We start from the raw sequence: 21,170 nt of genomic DNA, 5'->3' as shown, positions 1-21,170 counted from the left end.
AAGGTATGTGTATTGATGATCTGAGAATACCTTGCCTGGCCACGCCAAGTATTTGACTTCAAGGCCGCGGACATCTAGGCTAATGTCTAGATGTTACATTTTATCTTCGCATTATTAAAATGTCCGCGATATGGGTAATGGAATGTATACACATAGCATTTTAACTGTGTATATGTAGTTGTGTCATCTTAAGCGCAGTTGGAAAGCACCTTTATGTACTTGCAGATCATTTTGATTTCACATTTTTTTTTATATTCTAATTATTATTATCTTCTATTCTTTTGTGATTTATTTGATTTCGTGTACTTGGCGTAATTTTTTTACTTTTTTTAAGTTTTTTTTATGGGGATCTCACTTCTTTTTACAAAGATAATTTGCATAGGGAATGACTTCAGATTATTTTTAATATTATATTTATTATTATCCTCTATTTTTTGTGATTTATTTGATAATACTCTTCTTTGTCCTTGACTTTTTTATATATATACTTGGCGTATTTTCTTTTACTTTTTTAAAGTTTTTTATGGGGATCTCATAGGGAATGATTTCAGATAATTTTTAATATTATAACTTACAAATTATCACGGGACAGAATTAAGGATAAATCCAGTCACAGCATCATTTTACGCTTCGATTATTTATATATACATAAAATCCTCAGTTTAGTTACAAATAAAAAACAGTTTGATGATATTCAAACATATCACAATTCTAATTTCGGCAACTTACCTTGTGTTTGAGACTGCATTTTGGTTGCAATTCAATGGTACAACGATACATATTTGTAAAAACACGTTTATAACTTGGTTATAACTTGACGGTAAGCTGTCAATATTTGGATTAGATTGCATATATAGTGGAGATAGCAATTGACGAACGAAACATGTGTTGGTTTTTTTTTGGCTGAAGGTGTGCGTGTAACGCGTATACGTATTACGTTGACCAAACTTTTGACTGGAGAAAAATAATCAGAATCATAAGAAAAATCTGACCGTTTCTGACAGATCCATGACATGATATTACGATATCTCTGTCATGCGTGGACCGATTTTTTTTAATTTGGTCTTATTCGAAAGCTTATATGCGGTTTACATGAGAAAAATACCATTAAATTTAGGAAATATTGCAGGCGTGATGAGATATTAATGAAATAAGTGTCAGGTTAGGTTGGAATAGCTCTGCGACGAGTAAATGATAAGCGGTAGCGACACAGTCCACATATACAGGGTGTCTTTCATGTACTTGGTGTCGAGACGCTACCGCGTCTCTAGATTCTAAAGATTCTAGACGTCTAAAGATTCTTTATAACTTGAATGATGCAAATTAATTTTTTATATCTATACAACGAATAATAGCTAATAATAATAACAAAAATAATTATAGATACATGTACTTATTATAGAAATAGAAATTAAGAAGTAAAATAAGATAATTGATATTCACCTAAAACATCGATGACAAGAGGCATCTGTACTGGTGGCATCATGGGTGGGAAATAGTTGCAGTCATACTCCCCATTGTGAAGAGGATAGAATTACTTGATAATTTTATTATATAATAAGAATAAAAAATTTATTAACGAACTATTTTACAGTAACACAAATTAAAAAATTCTATTATGACGTCTCTTCACACTCTGAATTTTCGTAATCATAATTCTCTACTTCAGTTTCATCGTGTTCATTATCAGAATCATTATCTGAATTTCTTATGTCATTACCATCTGCAAGATCTTCCTGCAAGTCGGGTTCAATCAAAACTTCAATTACGAAAATTCGCGGTTGGTCACTCTCAAACCAAGTGACGCAAACCATATTTGCTATCAACTTCTTCCCAGCCAAGGGAGTAAATTCTTTATCACAGGACAGAAGGACGGGCTCTGTTACATTACATACTATATTGTGTGTAAATTGCATATAGGATGGGCGAGAAATTGTAAAAATATAAACAGGACTTCTTATGAAACTAAATTGAAATCTATACATGTAATTTATGCCAAATTTCAATTTTTTAAAACGCACCTTTAGTCTTAGGAGACTCCGGGCGGTATTCCCAGTCGCTACTTATTCTTAAGCAAATGCTTAAGAATTCGGCATCCTTTACTAGCTACTAGGTTAGTAGAGGATGCCTTATGCTTAAGCATTTGCTTAAGAATAAGTAGCGACTGAAAATACCGCCCTCAGATTCAATAAGTAATGCGACTTAACACAAAACGTTTTTTGACTAATTTTTTTCTCAGTGCCACTAATTTTAGTTTCAATACGCGTATAAGCAAGCAAAGCTTGTATTGTTTTTGAATTAATGAAACGACTAATAGGATGAACATTATTACATTACATCGGCACTTTATACCGATCTTGGACACGAACTTCTATCCTGAAGATCAAACAATCGTTTTGCAAGAAATCTGATAAATTTCGTATTCGTACGAATTCCGTGTAACCAAAACTGCGTTTGTTTAGTTCACACACTGGTTTCCTAAATGCCTCAAGATCCGGCCTCGACGATGTTATCTCTCGTATATCCTTCTCCCAATCGCGTGGATGCACCAAAATAAAGTACATCATACCATTAAATGGCCAATCCAAGCCATCGTCATTTTCTGATTTCATTATGTGCAGAAGTAATGATAGAAACTCCGGATCTTTGGAAGATACGTTAATCCTAGCGCACATCTTGTAACCATTAGGGCTAGTGTAGAAACCAGGGCTGTAAAACATTTTCAATGGGTCGTTTACCATGCTTCCAAGCTTCTCATGGAATGTATGTAACCTCCAAATATAAACACCATTGCAACTACGTAGAAACATTTCTTCCTGATTAAATCGCAGGGAAGTTTGCAAGGTTGTAAGTTGAGTGCTTTGATTAGAAACAGTTATGGACAGTTCTCTGTTTTGCTGTTCCAGCACCACTATTCTTTCATACAAATTCCTACAAGGAAATGGTTACGTTCAATACTTCTAATAGCGAATTCGGAATCTCGCACTGACTCTGAGCTGGTGCCAGAAAATGACTAGAATTGGTTGATTCTCATAGAGCTATCTTCGCCTCTATCAAAAACAACCAATCCCACTCATTTTCTGGCAACCGCACAGAGTCAGTGCGAGATACCGAATTCGCTGTAAAACGTGTTTAAACAATATTTTGTACACTATACAATAACAGTTACTTTAACAATTGCTGCCATTCTGGCAATGGTTCATTTTTGTCCGAAGACGTCCCACTTTTCGAAGGTGGATCCCACATTTTAGATTCAACAGCTACTGTATTAGCGTGAGTTTCCATAACAGATAATTGCGGTAATGTTTTTAGAACCATCTGCAAAGACGGGTAATAATTTTCTCCACTTTACGATTAAACGTAATCACAGTAAAGAAAATGGGACTAACTGTTAAATGAAGATTTATGTTTGCTTCTAAGTGAGCGTGCAAATCTTCTTCTATACAAAAGGCCTCTGTGCATCCGACACTTTTAAAATGGCAGTAAATATTTTGTGAATCCGAAAGACTTCGCTTATATACACATTGATTTGTATGTGTTTCCATATCTACTGGTGACAATGTAATTTCACAACCGAAGCGTTGATAGGGGCAAGTTGTACGTTGCTGTAATATCTCCCTACTGGTGTATAAGTCTCTGAACAGATCACTTTCGGATTTTAGGGGTCGACTGTCAACTGGGCAACGAGCACCTTCCTTTCTACAAATAAAATTTATTCGACAAATAAAAATTACATATGTAATAGATTGTATGTATTTGTTAATTTGACACGTGTAGTGTAACTTACTGAAGCCAAGTGTATATACATTGCGAACAGAACTTATGACCACAAGATGTTAAAACTGGATCGCGTAGCCAAGTTAAACAAATAGGACACTCAAATCTAGGCTCAAGATAATCTTCCATACCTTTGCTACACTGCATATGAGAGTTGAGTTATACCGGTACAAATGAAAAATAAAAATTGTGTTAACACGAATTGTAAAGCGAAGCTTTGGGAAATATATTACAATATACACAATGCAGCAAAATCCACTTTAATAATAAATAAGATGCAAAATGAGTACGCTATTGGCAACAACATTAGCGATGTTAAACTTGATAAATTTTGACATACGTACGGAAACAATTTCTTCAGGAACTGTTATGTATATCCTCATTGTAGCTTCATTTTGACTATGCGTTGAACGCGGTGTACGCTCAGTGAGCAGTGACTAATCCCAGAGTGCCAGAGTGGTAGAGAATTATCGATGGTCCTCACTATCGATAGTTATCGATGGTCCTCGCTATCGGTAGTTATCGATGGTCCGCACTATCGATAGTTATCGATGGTCCTCGTTATCGATAGTTATCGATGGTCCTCACTATCGAAAACTATCGATGGTCCGCACTATCGAAAACTATCGATGGTCCTCACTATCGAAAACTATCGATGGCTTATTTTCACTATCGATAAATATCGGTATTGAACTTAGAGATGGCTTATTTTCACTATCGATAAATATCGGTATTGAACATGGACCTAAGAATGCGAATGTATCGCAAATGAAACTCGGTAGAGGTGGCGCCCTGATCGTAGTGTGTTGCGCGGTTCCGTGAAGATTTCTAAATAGACGGCGGGTCCGTGCCCGTGGAGCGCTGAAGCACTCAGCTCTCGAGTTGCGCGGGAATTTTAACGATGGAATGGAAATAAAGTGAAACTCTTTTGGATAAATTCTATGTTTGATTTTTAATAAATGGCTAGAGGTTGACTGTTCTGCTAACAAGTTCGATCTAAAGTTTTTACAAAATCACTTCTCGCTTGTAACCTCCGAGCGCCCTACTCCTCCAATCTCGGCGTGTTCCTCTGTCTCCTTCCCTGGATCCTTTCGTCCAATCAAGATGGTGTTGTCCCTCAAGCTTCGTCAGGTGGTTGTCCTTCAGCCATCTCTCCGTTCTTGGCCCTTCCTTCGCGCTTCCCTCCACTCTCGGCTGGTGGTCGAGGCACGCTTTCCGATTACATAGTCAGCGCAACTTACCTACCTGTTAGATATGTATGTAATGTAAATGACTTTATGACTTTCAGCCTTTCCCGAACTGAGTTTTTACCCTAACAGGACATCGGCAATTATTGAAAGCGAGGACAGAATTTTAAGTCGTTTTACGAGACGAGCAGCTGCCCGCTCGTCGAAATTTAGTACGCAGATGTGGAAGGAAAAGTTAAGCTATTTATTATCCTCGCTTGGCCTAACTGTAGTTTTGAAAATTACTGAATGCTATCCCAGGTTCTCGTACGCCTTCTGAGTTCAGGTATCCTACTAATATTATATGAGCACGTTCGAAAAACTGGCATGGAAAAACCCTCGAGAAGCTCAACGCGCTCTACGTGTTTACGAGTCCTGGCAATAAACTCTTCCTCGTCCCCGTTCCAATCTCGCTTAAAACCTTCCAGATGTGTTGTTCGTTTCAAACCCGCATGCCTACAATAAATCTTTCCGTTTACAAAGGATTTTGAATTTCGCTCTACATCTAACGTCGCTATCTCTGTCTTATAGCTAACTTCACGCAATCACACATATTTACATCAGCGAGCATCGCAACAAGTGCTGTTGCGACTGCCGTCTAGCGGCGTGTAGTATAAGCTTCAGAAGCGCGAAGTTCGAATCGGATCACACGACTGTAATAGGAAAGGGAGACAAGGTGAAGTTCGCGCAAGCCTGAGGTGTTTGAAAATAGAGATTCTTTTAATGAGGGGACTTCAAGATTATAAAATAATCGATACCCACTTGGAAACGGGTGTTTGAATAAATGAATCTCACCTTCCTCCCTTCACCTAGGTGTGTAATTACAGCGCAATGTGGTTAAACGCTCGTGATCGCGACGTAGTGTCCGCCAGCGCCACCAGAGGTATAATCTTCCTAGTTATTTTCATTCCAGATATACCTACGACATTTATGACACATTTACGCATTTAAGACACGTGTCGTGTATAAAATAAAAAATTCGTGTCTTTACCACCACTGATCGTCGCTGATTGGTTGCCGCGATTTGGAGCAAAAGCGGAAGTAGACAGAGAAAGAAACTGTAAAAAAGAAAGAGACAGAAATACTGACAGAAAGAGAGAGAGAGAGAAATACTGATAGAAAGAGATAGATAAACGTTTATGATATGTTATTTCCGGTTTTGCTCCAAAATGGCTGTGGTTATACCGATCACTCCCTAGAGGATCACTAGGTAAGTATCGCGGAGCGCGCCGCCTCGCGGTCACTTTTTTGAAAAGTGGGATGATTAATCCAATGTATGACACAGTTGAATATAGTAGGGAAAGGAATGAGGGTGAAATTAGCGGAAGTTTTAAATGTTTGAAATTAGTTCTTTAACTAATTAGTTCTTTAACTACGGAGTTTATCCTTTGATAAACTCCGTACGAAATTCACTGGGCTGCCACGCAACAAGGCGATGGCAATAACTTTTTTTCCAGCGGCCGTAGCCGTGGTGGAAAACACCGATTCTCGTTAGATCATCGAAGTTAAGCATCACGGAGCGGGGTACTGGGGAAAGATGGGAGACCATCTTCCTCCCGGTGCGCCGCTGCTGCTGTTAGCCGAAGGAGAGAGGGGGGAAAAAAGAATGGGACTATAGTTCGTTGGGCAATATAAGCAAAAATAAGCTTGAAACGCTATCCTGCTTAAAACACAGGAAAAACAATAAAACATAAACTTTATAAAATATTCGTAATAAAATCTTTCAATTTTAGGTATAACGTCCACTAAGGACTCTTCATTTCTGTGTATCAGTATGTGTATATAGTCCTGACTGAACTAATAAAACCCTATGTTATGTTTACAGTGTACTTATTTATAATAGTTTTGAATTTTAAACAGTACGTAATTACCTCAACTTTAACTTTATATATATATTTAAATTATACTCGTAACCACGCACAACCCGTTAAACAACAAATTATAAAACGCATATTTCACGTTTGAATTTTAAACCCAGATAGCACACAGATGTCTAAAGACGCCCACAAGACGTCCTAAAGCCGTCCAGACCTAAAATGGACAATTGACATACAATTGACGTTTTTAAGACGTCTGTGCTATGTGGAAAACAGTTGCCGCCCGTATAGTGCTCGAGTAACGCACGGAGGTCGGTGTACTCGTCGTCTATCTTATCGACGCGTAAATGCACTCCCGGTGAGTCCGCTTCTCGGTGTGTCGGAACGGAAATACACTTCGCCTAACCTGATCGGCCGAGCGCGATTCGCGTTGAACTATATGCGGTAACGAGGTCGCGATTTGTAAACGGCACTTGAGTAGGCTGTTTATTGCCCTGTGCCGAGGAAAAGGACGTGCCAGGGTGAAATTGGGGGCCAGCGGAAAAGAGCGCTCGGAGGGCACTCAGAACGTAACCGTCGAACTAGGCAGTCAACCGTTTCGACTGTCTTTAGCCAAAGCTTACAGTGTATTTTTATCAATAGGGTAAATGTCCCAATTACTGCCAGCGTCCCTATTACCGCCACTTCATTTATTTTACTTAATAAACACGCAACGTATAAAGAATAGTGTAAAAAAGAATTTATCATAAAATTGGGACTGTACTTCTTATTATTATAGTACATTCTTTATACGTCTATTCTTTATACGTTGCGCTTTTTTTAAGTGAAATAAATAAAGTGGCAGTAATATAACTGTGGTTTGCAAAAGTGTTGACGGCCGGACGCTGAGCGGGGCAAGGGGGCTACCACGCCCGCGCCGCCCCACTCTCTGCCGCGGAACTCACAAATTCCCCACTTGTATGTTCTTAGCGGCACACGCTGCATCCTTCGCTTTCTTCGTCACGCGGTGCTGCTGACCGATTCGTTGACGTGACGCGTCGGCCAATAGCGACAATGCGTGTGTCTTATCTCTACCACTGTGTTAGAGAACCGTGAGCCTGTGAGGATACACTCGATCGGACCACCAACTTTCTGCTTGTCAACATTTTTGCAAACCACAACAGTGCGTGCTCGCGCCCTCCGCACTAATCTGGCCCCAACCAATGCTAATACCCGGAACAAGTTGGAAAGTGGAATGCGTTGCATCGCAATAAATCTCGAAAACGAAAATCGTGCGGCAGTAACATGTATAGGAAAAAGTTGTTCAGAATGTTCAATTTTACAACATATCCAAAAATCATTGAAATCGGTGAGGAAACACCTATTCTGCATAACTACCAAAGTGAATTATTTAAAGTAATATTGACACCATAATTTTTTTTTATATATTTTTTCGGTAATTATTTAGAAGTTTTCTGTCCTCACCGATTTCAATGATTTTTGGATATATTGTCGGGGACATGATTCTGAACAACTTTTTCCTATACATGTTACCGCCGCTGGACCTTCGTTTCCAAGATATTCGCGAAAAACTGCTGCTACTACTACAATGTATTCTGCCGTATACGTACCTACCTGCAGTATGCGTCCGTGACAGCGTATGCGCCAGCATTGGACAAAACAAATGACGAAGCTGACCTTTGTTTCCGTGATATGTGTCAAATACTTCTTTAGACTTATTCCGACGCAACGCATTCCACTCTACAACTTGCCAGTGGGCGGGGCGCGCGCCCGCTCGCGGGCGCGTAAAGCGTGGTGGCGGGCCGATGTGAGTTGGGGTGTTGACGGGAGTCCCCACACACCCAACAGGTGCTCTCGAAGGCACCCTCTTCGCTGCAAAAAAATTATGGTTTACAACCAGAGTCATCCTAATATCCGGCGGCGCTGGCATTGCCGGACAGAGTCAGGGTTAGGTCGGCATCCGCAAGTTTCTGGTTCAAATCTCTAAAGTCACATCAGTTCGCTATCATGCTTTACGCGCCCCCCGCACTAATCTAGCCCCAACCAATACTAATATCTGAGACAAGTTGTAAAGTGGAATGCGTTGCGTCGGAATAAATCAACAGTAGTTTTTCGCAAATATCTCGGAAACGAAGGTCCAGGGGCGATAACATGTATAGGGAAAAGTTGTTCAGAATCATGTCCCCGACAACATATCCAAAAATCATTGAAATCGGTGAGGACCGAAAACTTTTAAATAATTACCATAGTGAATCCCAAAAATGTTCGGACCCAAACGGTATAACATTTTGACAATTGGCACGTTTCGTACAGAGCTGTTTGGTATGAAGTAATACATACACGATGTTTCTCTGGCTAGTGTCTTCAAAGGCGATGCCGCCAATAAGCCGCGCCTCGCTGAGTTGCGTGGATGTCGACGCTCGAGACGAGATTCACTACACCACAATTGAACAATTTTTAATTCTTCACCGAATCGATATAGCACTCACACCAATGGATTTCTTATGTTTTTTCGATGAAAATCATGCTAAATTTCGCAAAGATCCGAAGGTAAATGGAGAACTTGAGATTCGTCATTTTTCAGTGCAATATTATGAGGCAGTGAGAGCTACAATTCATTGGTGTGGCTGCCATATCGATTCGACGAAGAATTAAAAATTGTTTAATTATGCTGTAGGACTACATTTCACGTTCGACCACGCGGTGTCGTTTCGTTTTTGCCGAGCTTCGCCGTCTACGTCAAACCGATCCCTTTCGAAGAGTTTTACCACCTACCGAGGCGTTCCGCTAATTAGGCGGAAATATTTGTAGCCACGTAGCTGCGTTGCGCCGTTTTAGGGTTTTATACCTACAGGGGCGGTGGTAATGTGTGCATGAACAAAGAGGATAAGATAGAGTAGAAGCAGAAATATGCGATGTAAGCGACACCTGTCTGTTCAGGCTCAATATTATTCAGTTTGCGGGTAGCAGAGTGGGAGGTGAAGAAGCCAAGCCAAACATGACACCTGTTTGTAGCCATTGGTAGCCATTTGTAGCTGTTTGTAGGGGGCTTGGGATATTCGTTGATTTAAAAGTGTAAGAAAGTGTAAAAAATGATTCGTTGTCACGTTAAAGGATGTCATACATCACAAGCCACAGACAAAAATCAACACTTTTTTTCAGAACCTGCAAATTTATTGATGTACGTATAATGATTTCAAGCAATAACCTAACTTTCAATGTTATTAAATAATGAAGTTTATGGAATTAGTATCAATAAAGAAATCTCCTTTCACCTTCAATTACTTCCTTATACTTCTACTTTATGTTTAATTTTAAAAATTAATTTAACTTTATTTATTATGTATTATTTATATATATATATATGTAATGTGATGTATGTAATATGTTTGTAATGTTCATAATGTAATTCACCATTAATAAATTTTAACATTATATCAAATTTACAGTTCTTTTCATTATTTCTGCTTTAATTAATATTTTAATTCATTCATTTCTAACTATAAAACTTTTAAATATTGCCTCTTATCGAAATTTCGAGAGCCTGAAACACCAGAGGGCGCTGAATCTCGTATACTACTTTTTAACACGGGCTCTTATGGGATGCTTCCACTCTATCTTATCTTCTTTGTGCATGAACTGCTCCTGCGTCAGTCACGCACGCATAACCACCACTCCTGTAGGTGTTTCCCCCTCCATCAGCGGTAGCTGGAGTCCGCCGATCCCTGCTCTGACGCTAGACGCAACTCTCGTGCCGTAGTCCTTCAAGTTTTCTCGATAGAAGGAACTGTGGCAACAGCGCGGCAGAGACAGAGAGAACAGAAAATGTGGCAACTATGCGTAAAAAATTAGTCTACATAGATTACCTGGAGATGTCACCTCTGTACAAGTTTTTCTTATCGACCGCATTAGTTTCATTAGGGTCCGTCTGTTTACAAGGGGCGCTTCGATCGATTCGGAACATAACAAAAATGAAACGGCAGCCTTAAGTTAACTTTGTACATTAACACTTTAACTATGTTGTAAGAGTTAAGTTTTAACAGTTATTTTATATTCGATTAATAAAACGGTAAACTATAAAAGGTAGGAATATTTTTTTAATAACTAGATATTATTTAAGGAATTGGAAGCACGATAAATAACGAAGCAAAAGTACATTGTGATTTTTATATAATTATTTTCACCGAACGATTTAAGGTTTCAACTTCAGATCTATCTACCCCAAAACATTTTCAGGAAACTTGCTTGTCACAACTTTACCTTTTTTTTTAGAGCAGAATAAATGTTCCTGTTTAACTAGAACTTTTTGCTACTTTCAAGAAAATAAGATTCTTACTTCCACAAAAATGTACGGAATAAATGTTTCAGTTAATACACCGCGTTCTATAACAGTTTTCTCGGATCAGAAAAGATATAATAGTCATAAAATTACAGTTATTTCAGAATTAATTGAAAATTTCAACAGTTTCATTCGACCCCTGGTTTCTACATCTCGAACGAACCAAATGCGTAGATATATCCATGAAAAACATAAAAAACACACCTTCGCGCTCTCTACATAATTAAATATTCACTCCATAACAATGAAACAACATCCAACAACGGAATCGATCGATTGTGATCTGGCTATCAGGCTCCATGCTCGTATGTTGGTGATTGTCCGATAATGAAATTGATAATGTTGGGTTATCGGGTGCTGCCTACTTTTACGACAGTTACAATGAGCAAAGATATAGTGCAAGCAACCTGAAGACAGGCGTTCCACTGCTGGGCCATGTGCGTCTATTTCATTCGTGTGATTATCGGTAGAAACTAAATCGACTCTCTAAAAACGAATTCACTATTGCGAAAATTAAAACAAAGCTTATCAAAGGCTTTCCAAAGACAAAGGTTAGTACCTAACGATTTGTACACAACAGAATCGTACAAATGCGGTGGACACTAAAAAGTATTTTTAAACCATTTAACTATAGGTACATGCGGGCATGTGATTTCTTCTTTTGAAGTGATTATACAGTATTCGAATCGACTTGTGGGTAGGAGAATTATTCAAGGCAGCAAGGCGCAAGATAAACGCCATAAAAAACGACTTTCCCTAAACGATCGTTATTATGACAATTAATCAATCTGCGCAGTCGATAAGATAAAAGTGACTATAATTAGTTCTAATAGCGTTTTTAATCGCGGCCATTCGGCTGCAAGGCGGTCGGGAGCCGAGGGAACGACGTGTAATGTAACGGATCGACTGACTTTGTGCGTTCGACGAAGTCGAATTAAAGACGACAATAACGATCGGTACCGCGGGCATTTCAGAGTTCAAAAGCCATTACCGTGCACCGGATGCTCGCAACTAACTCTCTGATGGGCCCCCTCGCGTTTAGTACATGCACTCGGGACGCGTTCATTCACATTTTAAACGTGTTTGTGGTCTTGCTCGTACATGCGTGTCGCTTCGCCTGCACTCGTGACGAACACGTTCAATTTAAACGACCTACGATTCGAACATTTCATGCTGGGTGTGAATGTTTGTGACGTCCAACTGCACCTGTCTCTGTAAAATATCTAGTCTATAAGTAAAGTTGGTCAAGTTAATGGATAGACTTATTGCGCTGCTTTGGATTTATAAGCTTAAACATTCACTTAAGGGGAGGTTTCGATCTAAAAATCGAGTTTTTTTTTATTTCATTTCTCGAATTTTCAACCTTTTAGAGATACGTGTTTAAAAGGATTTTTTGAAATTCGTAATATTCCCGAAGTTATAGGCATTTGAGTAGCGGAAAATGCATGGGTACTACCCGGCCACTCGGTGCTTGCGTAAAACTTTAAACGCGTTTTTCTCGAAACAGTGTTCTCAAAACGGTGGGACCTGTATTCCCAAAAGTTATTATTCGATTCGACTGAAACTTTTTTTTACTTTGAAGAATATACTTCTGGCTAGGAGGGAAACCGGATAAAAATACAAAAATTGAAAATTTATAATTTTCAAAGGCGTTGAAAGGACGAAAAATATAGGGGAAAAGGATTTCAAATTTGAAGTGTCGTTATTTTCTAAAAAAATATTATTTTTGTAATTTGTTCTGGTTTTCCCCCTAGCCAGAACTATATTCTTCAGAATAAAAATAGTTTCAGTCGAATCGGATAATAACTTTTGGAGATACAGGTCCCACGGATTTGGATCAATTTTTTGACGCCTTGACTTTAACGCCTCTCCAGTGTCATCTGCAATGATTAATTATAACACAAAAAATATATTTCTATAATTTAAGACATCCTTAATAAAATGCAAAAAGTTCCATTAAATTATATATAGTAGTTTTCCTTTAATTAATTCCTAAAGATCACCTATTTTGGGGGGCTCTAGAAGGTCCCCTTAACAATATACTTCGACTTGTACAGGGTTTCAAAAAATCGTTTGAGACTTTAGAGCTTCACCAACATGGATCCTAAAATCAATCCTTTCAGTGTGAAATCTACTTCTGTGTTTACAAGTGTCAGGTAATGTACTTAAGTGAATCCTCGTGATATGTTGAATGTAAACAGAAGAATCAGTCAGAGGAATTGTAGGAGACCGACATCTAGGCCCAGTTCTTTTGTTACTAAACAAATAACAGGTGCCAGTTGTTTTAATAAATGAATGCTTGATTGCTTGTACGATGTTCTCTATTCGGATAGATTATGCACGCGGTTTTAACGCGATGAGACTCCACCACGTTTCTCAATTAACGTGAGACAAATAGAACTTTCACTGAACAAGGTTCTAATCAAATCGCTTCCCCGATCTCTGACAAGGTAAGATCCTGAACCCGAAAATTCAAAAAAATTCTGAAACTTTGTGGATATGTAGGGAATGTCCTCCTGATTACAACGCAATTTTTTTTGCTGCCTAAAATCACACTAAGAGGGTGAAATTAACCCCTGAAGATTCGGCTATTTTTCCATTTTATTTTCTAGCTCGCAATCTGTAAGATATAGAAAATAAATTTCAAGACAAAAGTATCACGTATTATTTCCTAATAAATGTTAGAAGAACGTTGCTCGTCGTGCAGCTTCAGGGGGAACACCACTGCGACGGTCCGAAAAGTAAGCCATTTTTAAGAATTGATTTTTAAGGAATAATTTACAGTTTCCATAGAAAATTTGTATTACCTCTCTTTAGTACGCTGTCTTAAGAGTACGCTGTCTGAAATCAAATTTCATTTTTTTTTATAAACTACATGAGTGTAGTTTCCGTTGTATGTACGGATTCTTTGATTGGAAACAAATTTTTTTAAATGTGCTCGGAAAACTATCTATCTTATTCGCGGATTTTCGAAATGTTTCTCCCAAAGCGCACCGTATTTACAAAACTAATTTGTTTAAGAAGTCGGTAAGTACAACGGAAACTACACTCACATAGTTCGTAAAAAAAAAATGAAATTTGATTTCGGACCTGCTGTTCCATAGTTACACATTCGACAAGCTCGCGTGGGGGGGGGGGGTCTAGAAGATTAATTAATATATTAAAAGTTATGGATGTTTTTCTATTTTTTTTTGTATAGTCTCTTAAGGCAGCGTACTAAAGATAGGTAACACAATTTTTGTATGAAAACTGTAAATTATTCCTGAAAAAATTCTTAAAAATAGCTTACTTTTCCGGCCAGCATAGTGGTGTTCCCCCTTAAGGTACGTTGCAATGGGATCCAAAAGTTATTTGATTGTCAAGGAGCATATTTCCGCAATACAACAAAAGTTGAAATTGTATGCAAAAAAATATGGATTATGCTGTTTCATAATTATTTAAACATCCAGTTCAGATTTCACGTGAAACAACGAATTTTAGAAAACATTATTAATATTTTTATTTATAATTTTTTTCTAATTGTTTAAACACTTGATAAAACACTTACCATTTAATAGATCTATTTAAAAGAAGTAATTTTTGTCGTGAAATTTCTTTTCTATATCTTTCAGATTGCGAGTTAGAAAATAAAATCGAAAAACAGCCGAATCTTCAGGGGTTAATTTCACCCTCTTAGTGTGATTTTAGGCAGCAAAAAAAAAATTGCGTTGTAATCAGGAGAAAATTCTCTGCATATCCACAAAGTTTCAGAATTTTTTGAATTTTCGGGTTCGGGATCTTCCCTTGTGAGTTATTTAAATACACTGAGTTTCTCTTTGTGGGGATACTTAAAGAATCTAGTGTACTTGTAATGGACACAAGGATAAATGAACATTCGGTTGTATGAATAATATATATAAAGATATTTATTCAACTTAATTAAGTATATTGGAGTTTCAACTGTTTTGGACTGGACTTAGTGACTGAGACTGGTGGCTTTTGGAATAGTAATGCTCTGGGATAAGGGGATGTTTCGGGATGTAAGAGAGGGAATAACGGGATAAGGCAGAAAGGCAGGATTTTGGATAGGTGACGCATTAGCTAGGATGAGGATGGGTAGCAGGGATGACGCAGTATTTACATTTACGCAGCATTTGGGTAGTTGGTCTGATTCATGTTTGCAGAGATAAAACGATAAGTCAGGCCTTCCCAAGTAGGGGAAATGCACTCCTAAAACAGATGTTTCGGTTCTCCCTCCACCGGTGCGCCTTCAGCTAAGGTGGGACGACTCCTACAACCCTCTCTCCGAGGAGACAGTAACGTCGCTGGGAAGCATGTTGGGCGCTTTAGGGCGAAAGTACCAAATGTGTCAAATTTTTATAGGAAATTTCATAATCACTTAATAATAGTAGGAAAAATTAAAATTTAAACTAGCATTTCAAAATGTCGTAAAAAGAATTACAAAAAATGTATTACATACATTGTTAAATTAAAATTTAAACTAGTTTAAAATTTTTCCTACTATTTTTAAGTCATTATGAAATTTCCTATAAAAATTTGACACATTTGGTACTTTCGCCCTAAAGCGCCCAACATGCTTCCCAGCGACGTTACTGTCTCCTCGAAGAGAGGGTTGTAGGAGTCGTCCCACCTTAGCTGAAGGCGCACCGGTGGAGGGAGAACCGAAACATCTGTTTTAGGAGTGCATTTCCCCTACTTGGGAAGGCCTGACCTACGCAAACAACTCTATCGGTTAATACAGGGGTGCACAGGGAGCCGTTTTAGCGCCTAGCTGCGAGCAACCCGGCTGTCCCGTTGCTAAGGTTAGAATCGGTGAGGCGAACTGCAGTAGTGTACGTGCATTTGGTATGACTTGAACCCAGCTATATACACTACTGCAGTTCTCCTCACCGATTCTAATCTTAGCAACGGGACAGGCGGGTTGCTCGCAGCTAGGCGCTAAAAGCGGCTCCCTGTGCACCCCTGATTTAATATGGCATCCATTAGTTTGAAAACTCCAATGCATAGAAATATTTATCTACTACCAGTTAAAATATTATTATAATAAATAAACTGAATATTTTTATTTCTGAAATTTTATTATTTCTCTTCAATTGCTAGGGATATATAATCCTTTAATTATTTTAAGCAGTACAGGGGGTATTTCATAAAATATGGACCTAACTATAGGGATGATCCCCGCCTGCAGAATAATGAAAATAATTTATCTAAAAGTTTGCCCCATTTTTTCTTTGCTTGCAAGTTACAGGTCTTTTTATGCTTCCATAATTGTTATACTACATTTATAATTATATAAGTAGTTCACTTCGTAAGGAAAATTATTAAAGTACAGAAACGTTTGTAACTCAAGGAAAAGATCAAACAGCATAAAGATTTATACGAACTTTTTTCGTTATTGGTCTGTGTTAGAATCGTTTCTCAAGTTATGCTCTCATATTATGAAACGCCGTGCATTTCCATGGGAAAAAGAAAGAAATTCTGTGAAATTTATTTACACATAGAAACTCAGTTCGGGGATTATTATCTAAAAAGTAACTATTAAATTGCCACGAAACTTTGTTTGCATACAATAAAACTTCACTGAGGCTGAGAGTTTGGCACGTTGTAGCGGATAATAGATCTTCACATATTAATTATCAGATTCTACTTTCTAAAAAAAGTGGCATAATTATGCATACATGATTAGCAAAATTTTAAAAGGAAGTAACATAAGAAATAATTTTCTTAAACATGTATGTTAGCCATATCTTTCCGGCTGTTTAATCGAGCAAATTTTTAACATATTTAACAACATTTACTTTTTACATAAACTCAGAATATTTGTAATAAACTAATCCAAGAATATTTTTCATAAAGCCAGTTTTACTGTTGGCAATAGTAGGTTTTTCAATGTCATACGATTTTGTGAATTTTACAGCATCCTCGCCACTTTCAGAATTAGTCTCAATGGTTCTAAAACACATTTTCATTCAGAAGAGAAATATTCTACAAATCATGATCAGTACGACGAATAAGATGTTAAAATAATTGAGCGTTCAGATAAAAGAACATTAAAATATTAATAGGGGTTCCGTTAACCGAGATTTTACTGTACTTTTTAAGTAAAAACTATGAACAATTATACTGTAATTGCTTTTCAAAATAAGTCACACAGTGATATAGTAACGAAAATCACGTAATGACAAGCGAATTGATAAAGAATGGCACGGTGAGCAAGAAGAAAATGAAGTATGCTATTTCTGGCATGCCGATCCCACTCGACGGTCGCGCAGGTATACGGAGACAGCGAATAATTTGAGTAATCGGGTTATGCAGATGGACATGTCAGGGCATAGTAGCCGAGAAATTATTACCTGGATGACTCGTGCCACCTTTGGGGCAAATGATCGTTTAAAAGTTAAATGAATGGAACCGAAGCTGCCCCACGTGCTCAATTTACGACGTATTCTTAAAAAATTTACACCATGCGTAAATGTTTTGTATTATATTCCAAAGATGATTACTTATAATTTATTTATTCAGTTGAGAGAATTTTCGACTATTTTACTTTACTATATGCATTGACATATTAGTAGACTTGAGAACCCTTTAGGTATACACTATACAGGGTCATCCGTTAAAACTGCAACCCGCACTCGCGCGAACAGGTAAAATGGCAACAGCGCCTCACGGACGCATTCGACTACAACCGCGCACCGGCCCCGCGTTCGGGGAGCTGCCAGCGGCCCCTGGACAGCAGTGATGCCCGAGCTTCGGGAATTTTAGGATGGTCTCTTTCAAATTAACGTCGCAAAGAGCTATTAAGAATTTTCCGACCCAGGTAATCGAGGTGCGCCCTCTGCTTTTATGATCGGTTTACCAATCGCGTCCCAGATTACTGTATCCGTCTTAATTTCAAAATTTTCAGCTACGACAGGGGTGACCGCGGCGCTTTACCCTTGTACGGAGAGATTTTTCGCCAGCTGCGTGTAAAATTCACAATAATGGCGTATCGTTCCAAAAAATGACATTAATGAAAGCCGGTATAGGCGTGGCGTTGAGTAGCTAAAAGGTTAAAACATTCAGACACAAAAATTCTAGAAAAAAATTCAAACATCGCTACAATCAAGGACATTAGTTACACTTTATGTTCGATCTATGCATGCATTGCATTAAGGTTAAAATTATAAAAAAGAAAACCAGAACAATAGATTCTGAGGTCTGCAGAAATAACACATAATTGAATAATAATTTCTCAATTTATGAAAGTAATGATACAGTAACAACTAGCCTATTGTTTATCAGCACCATGAATTGAGCTGTTTATTTTTAAAGTGGCCTAAGTCCATTTGTCAATTGTTTTTTGTTGACTATAGTAACGTGTGCAACTTGAAGTTAGTATTAAAAATTTATCTACAAAAAATGTTTAAATATAAATGGACTTAGGCCACTTTCAAAATAAACGGCTCAATTTTAAAAAGAGCATTAAATACAGTATCGAATAAACAGTTAGCAAAAGCTTTTCACAACAATTATGGGTAAAAAATTGATAAAAGAAAAATTAAGTAAGCGTAAAATATGTTAAATTATCCATCATTAAGAGGGAATAATTTTTCATCATTTTTCGGCGCAAATTCCATTCCGATATTTTTTATAGTTCAAAAGTTATACGAAAAAGGCCCCAAATTCTTCAACCCGGGTCGGGAAATTTCAAATAGCTCTTTGGGAAGTTAATTTGAAAGAGACCATCCTAAAATTTTCGAAGCTCAGGCATCACTGATGTCCAGCGGTCGCTGGCAGCTCTCCGAACGCGGGGCCGGTGCATGGTTGTAGTGGAATGCGTCCGTGAGGCGCTGTTGCCATTTTACCTGTTCGCGCGCGCGTAGGTTGCAGCTTAAACGGATGACCCTGTACACTATACAATGAGCAATAAAAAGTTAGACATTTTTTTCACGATCGATTCTATACGTCAAAATAATAAAAAGCTTCATGTGTAGCTACATTCGCATAGACTATGTGTATTCGATGACCTTTAGTTTTTTCGTTTTAAGTAACTTTTGGAATACAGGTGCTAACTCGATTTAGGTATGTACATCACTCGGGTTGCTATCTTTTAATTTTCCATGTTATTAAAAATTGAAAGTCTTTAATATTATGTTTAAAAACAAGAGTGTTATGTAGGAGAATATAAGTACTTTTATTATGTGTTTCAAATTCTAAGGAACATAAAACAGTGTACCTACAACTAAAAAATTTATCGTTAGTGGACACATATGTATGTGAATTTATTTTCATATTTTTGACTCTGTATACATGAGAGTATGAACATATTTCATTGAAGAGTCATTTTGATACGTTCAAAGGTCGTGCATAATAGTAGCTGCTCTGCAAGAACTGTATACAAGATAAAAGCATATAATAATGCATGTCAGAAATGAATACGAGATATAAAGATGTGGTGAAATAAAAGCCAGGTACATGTGTAAACATAATTGAAGAGTCCTTGTAGAAAACACTGTGGTGCCAAAATAAAAAAAAATGTCAGAAAATGTTCTACGTGCAAATGGTAACACTATAGTATAAAATTTGATTTTTGGCACTTACAGTGTTTTCTACAAAGACTGTTGAATTAATGACACAAAGTAGCCTCTTGGACAGCAAGTCTGAAGGAGGGAGTCGGTCCTGAAGAGAAACCTATCAAAATATATACATTTGCTCTATTCTAGTAATAGAATCTGTAAAGGAAAGATTTATACGAAATTTGCATGTATGAAAAGGGAGGAATAATTTAATTTAATCTGCTGTAACAATAAAAAACGTTCTTGTAATATACTAATATAACGTTTGCCTAGGAAAATGAGTATGAAATTTATAGTGGTAACCATTAGTGACAAAACAAATAACCATTTATTATACAAAAGCCAAAATGTCAAAACTCTTACAGTTACTCGCGAAAGTATCCGTCCACTCTATATGTAACATATTTTAATTCGCAATTCTAATTCACATTAATATAAAATTAATATAAAATTGATTACTACGTTTGTTTTGAGTGCATTCAATTGTACACAGTTTATGTAAAAAAAAAACATTATTATCCGTGGAAGCAGCAGTACCAAAAAATATTCTTTCCAATTCAGTATTTAATTTATATAAACGTACTTACAATAAGTTAATATTCTTCTAATATTCCTGTGACTTTATTACAAGCTTTAATCTATTACGCATGGATTCAACTAATTTTCTGTGAAATTCGGGCTTATCTTGTTCCATTCTTCTAGCAAACTTTCTTTCAGCATTTCCTTGGTAGACGGTACTAACTAAAAAAATACTAGTAAAAACTATAATGGGTAATTCTGAATTTAACATTACTTAAGTAAGTAAAATATGCATGGGGTGGGTTGATACTTTTATGAGTAACTGTATATCTCGCACTGAAAATTGAAACCGGGGAAAAAAGCCGACCCGATTATGATGCATGGAGTGAAAGTAATATACAATGCGATTAACAGAAATGGAGCTGTATTGATTCCAAAAATTTAACTTAAGAGTCTGGAAAACGTCATTAAACAAAGTGGCCATCCAAATGACTGACAAAGCAACATTTCACAGGGTGATACCTAAAAAATTCACTTTTACAAGGTGCCCGAATATTTGTCAAACGTGAAAGCACCATAAAAGCCGTCGAATATTTAAGTGCCATTTTATTAAACGGAGCACCGAATTCGGAACTACCGCACCGCAGTCCGGCGACGGAGTGAGACTGGTAGCCCGGCGATTGTGTTGACATTAAGAATCATCGAAAACTTTCGAGCGTGTCATTGTGTTGCCCGTGGCGTAGAGCAGCTATCACGATGATGACGAGCCCGCCGAGTTCAGTGTCTAAACACACAAGCAAGCCTGCCAGTGGGAATCACCATCCACCTCGTCAATATCGTTTTGCCCGTTGAACCGTTCGTTAGCCGTCGATCCGCCGCGTCCTCTTCGTCCTGTCTTTGCCCGCGGAGGCGGCCGCACGTCGGCTGAAACTAG

The 21,170-nt window shown here is 37.7% G+C and overlaps 1 protein-coding gene across 1 annotated transcript; it reads right to left on the bottom strand.

The window, feature by feature from the left end:
* Positions 1-1,545: 1,545 nt before the first annotated feature.
* On the bottom strand, positions 1,546-4,213 carry LOC143369118 (TNF receptor-associated factor 6). Its single transcript, XM_076812606.1, has 5 exons — positions 4,122-4,213; positions 3,788-3,918; positions 3,390-3,699; positions 3,170-3,318; positions 1,546-2,931 (listed from the first exon to the last, which is right to left on the bottom strand). Exons 1-5 carry the CDS (start codon positions 4,158-4,160, stop codon positions 2,334-2,336), a joined length of 1,227 nt encoding a protein of 408 aa, XP_076668721.1. The 5' UTR covers positions 4,161-4,213; the 3' UTR covers positions 1,546-2,333.
* Between the last annotated feature and the right edge of the window lie 16,957 nt (positions 4,214-21,170).

Source organism: Andrena cerasifolii, chromosome 5, assembly GCF_050908995.1.
Source record: "Andrena cerasifolii isolate SP2316 chromosome 5, iyAndCera1_principal, whole genome shotgun sequence".
In the NCBI taxonomy this organism is placed as follows: domain Eukaryota; kingdom Metazoa; phylum Arthropoda; class Insecta; order Hymenoptera; family Andrenidae; genus Andrena; species Andrena cerasifolii.
This window is presented reverse-complemented; position numbering and strand designations above follow the sequence as displayed.

Excerpts from the sequence above, each read along its gene's own strand:
- LOC143369118 (XM_076812606.1), bottom strand. The coding sequence starts at position 4,160 with ATGAGGATATACATAACAGTTCCTGAAGAAATTGTTTCC. Across the intron at positions 3,919-4,121 it reads TTCCTGAAGAAATTGTTTCC|TGTAGCAAAGGTATGGAAGA; the intron begins GTACGTATGTCA and ends TCTCATATGCAG. Across the intron at positions 2,932-3,169 it reads GAATGGCAGCAATTGTTAAA|GAATTTGTATGAAAGAATAG; the intron begins GTAACTGTTATT and ends ATTTCCTTGTAG.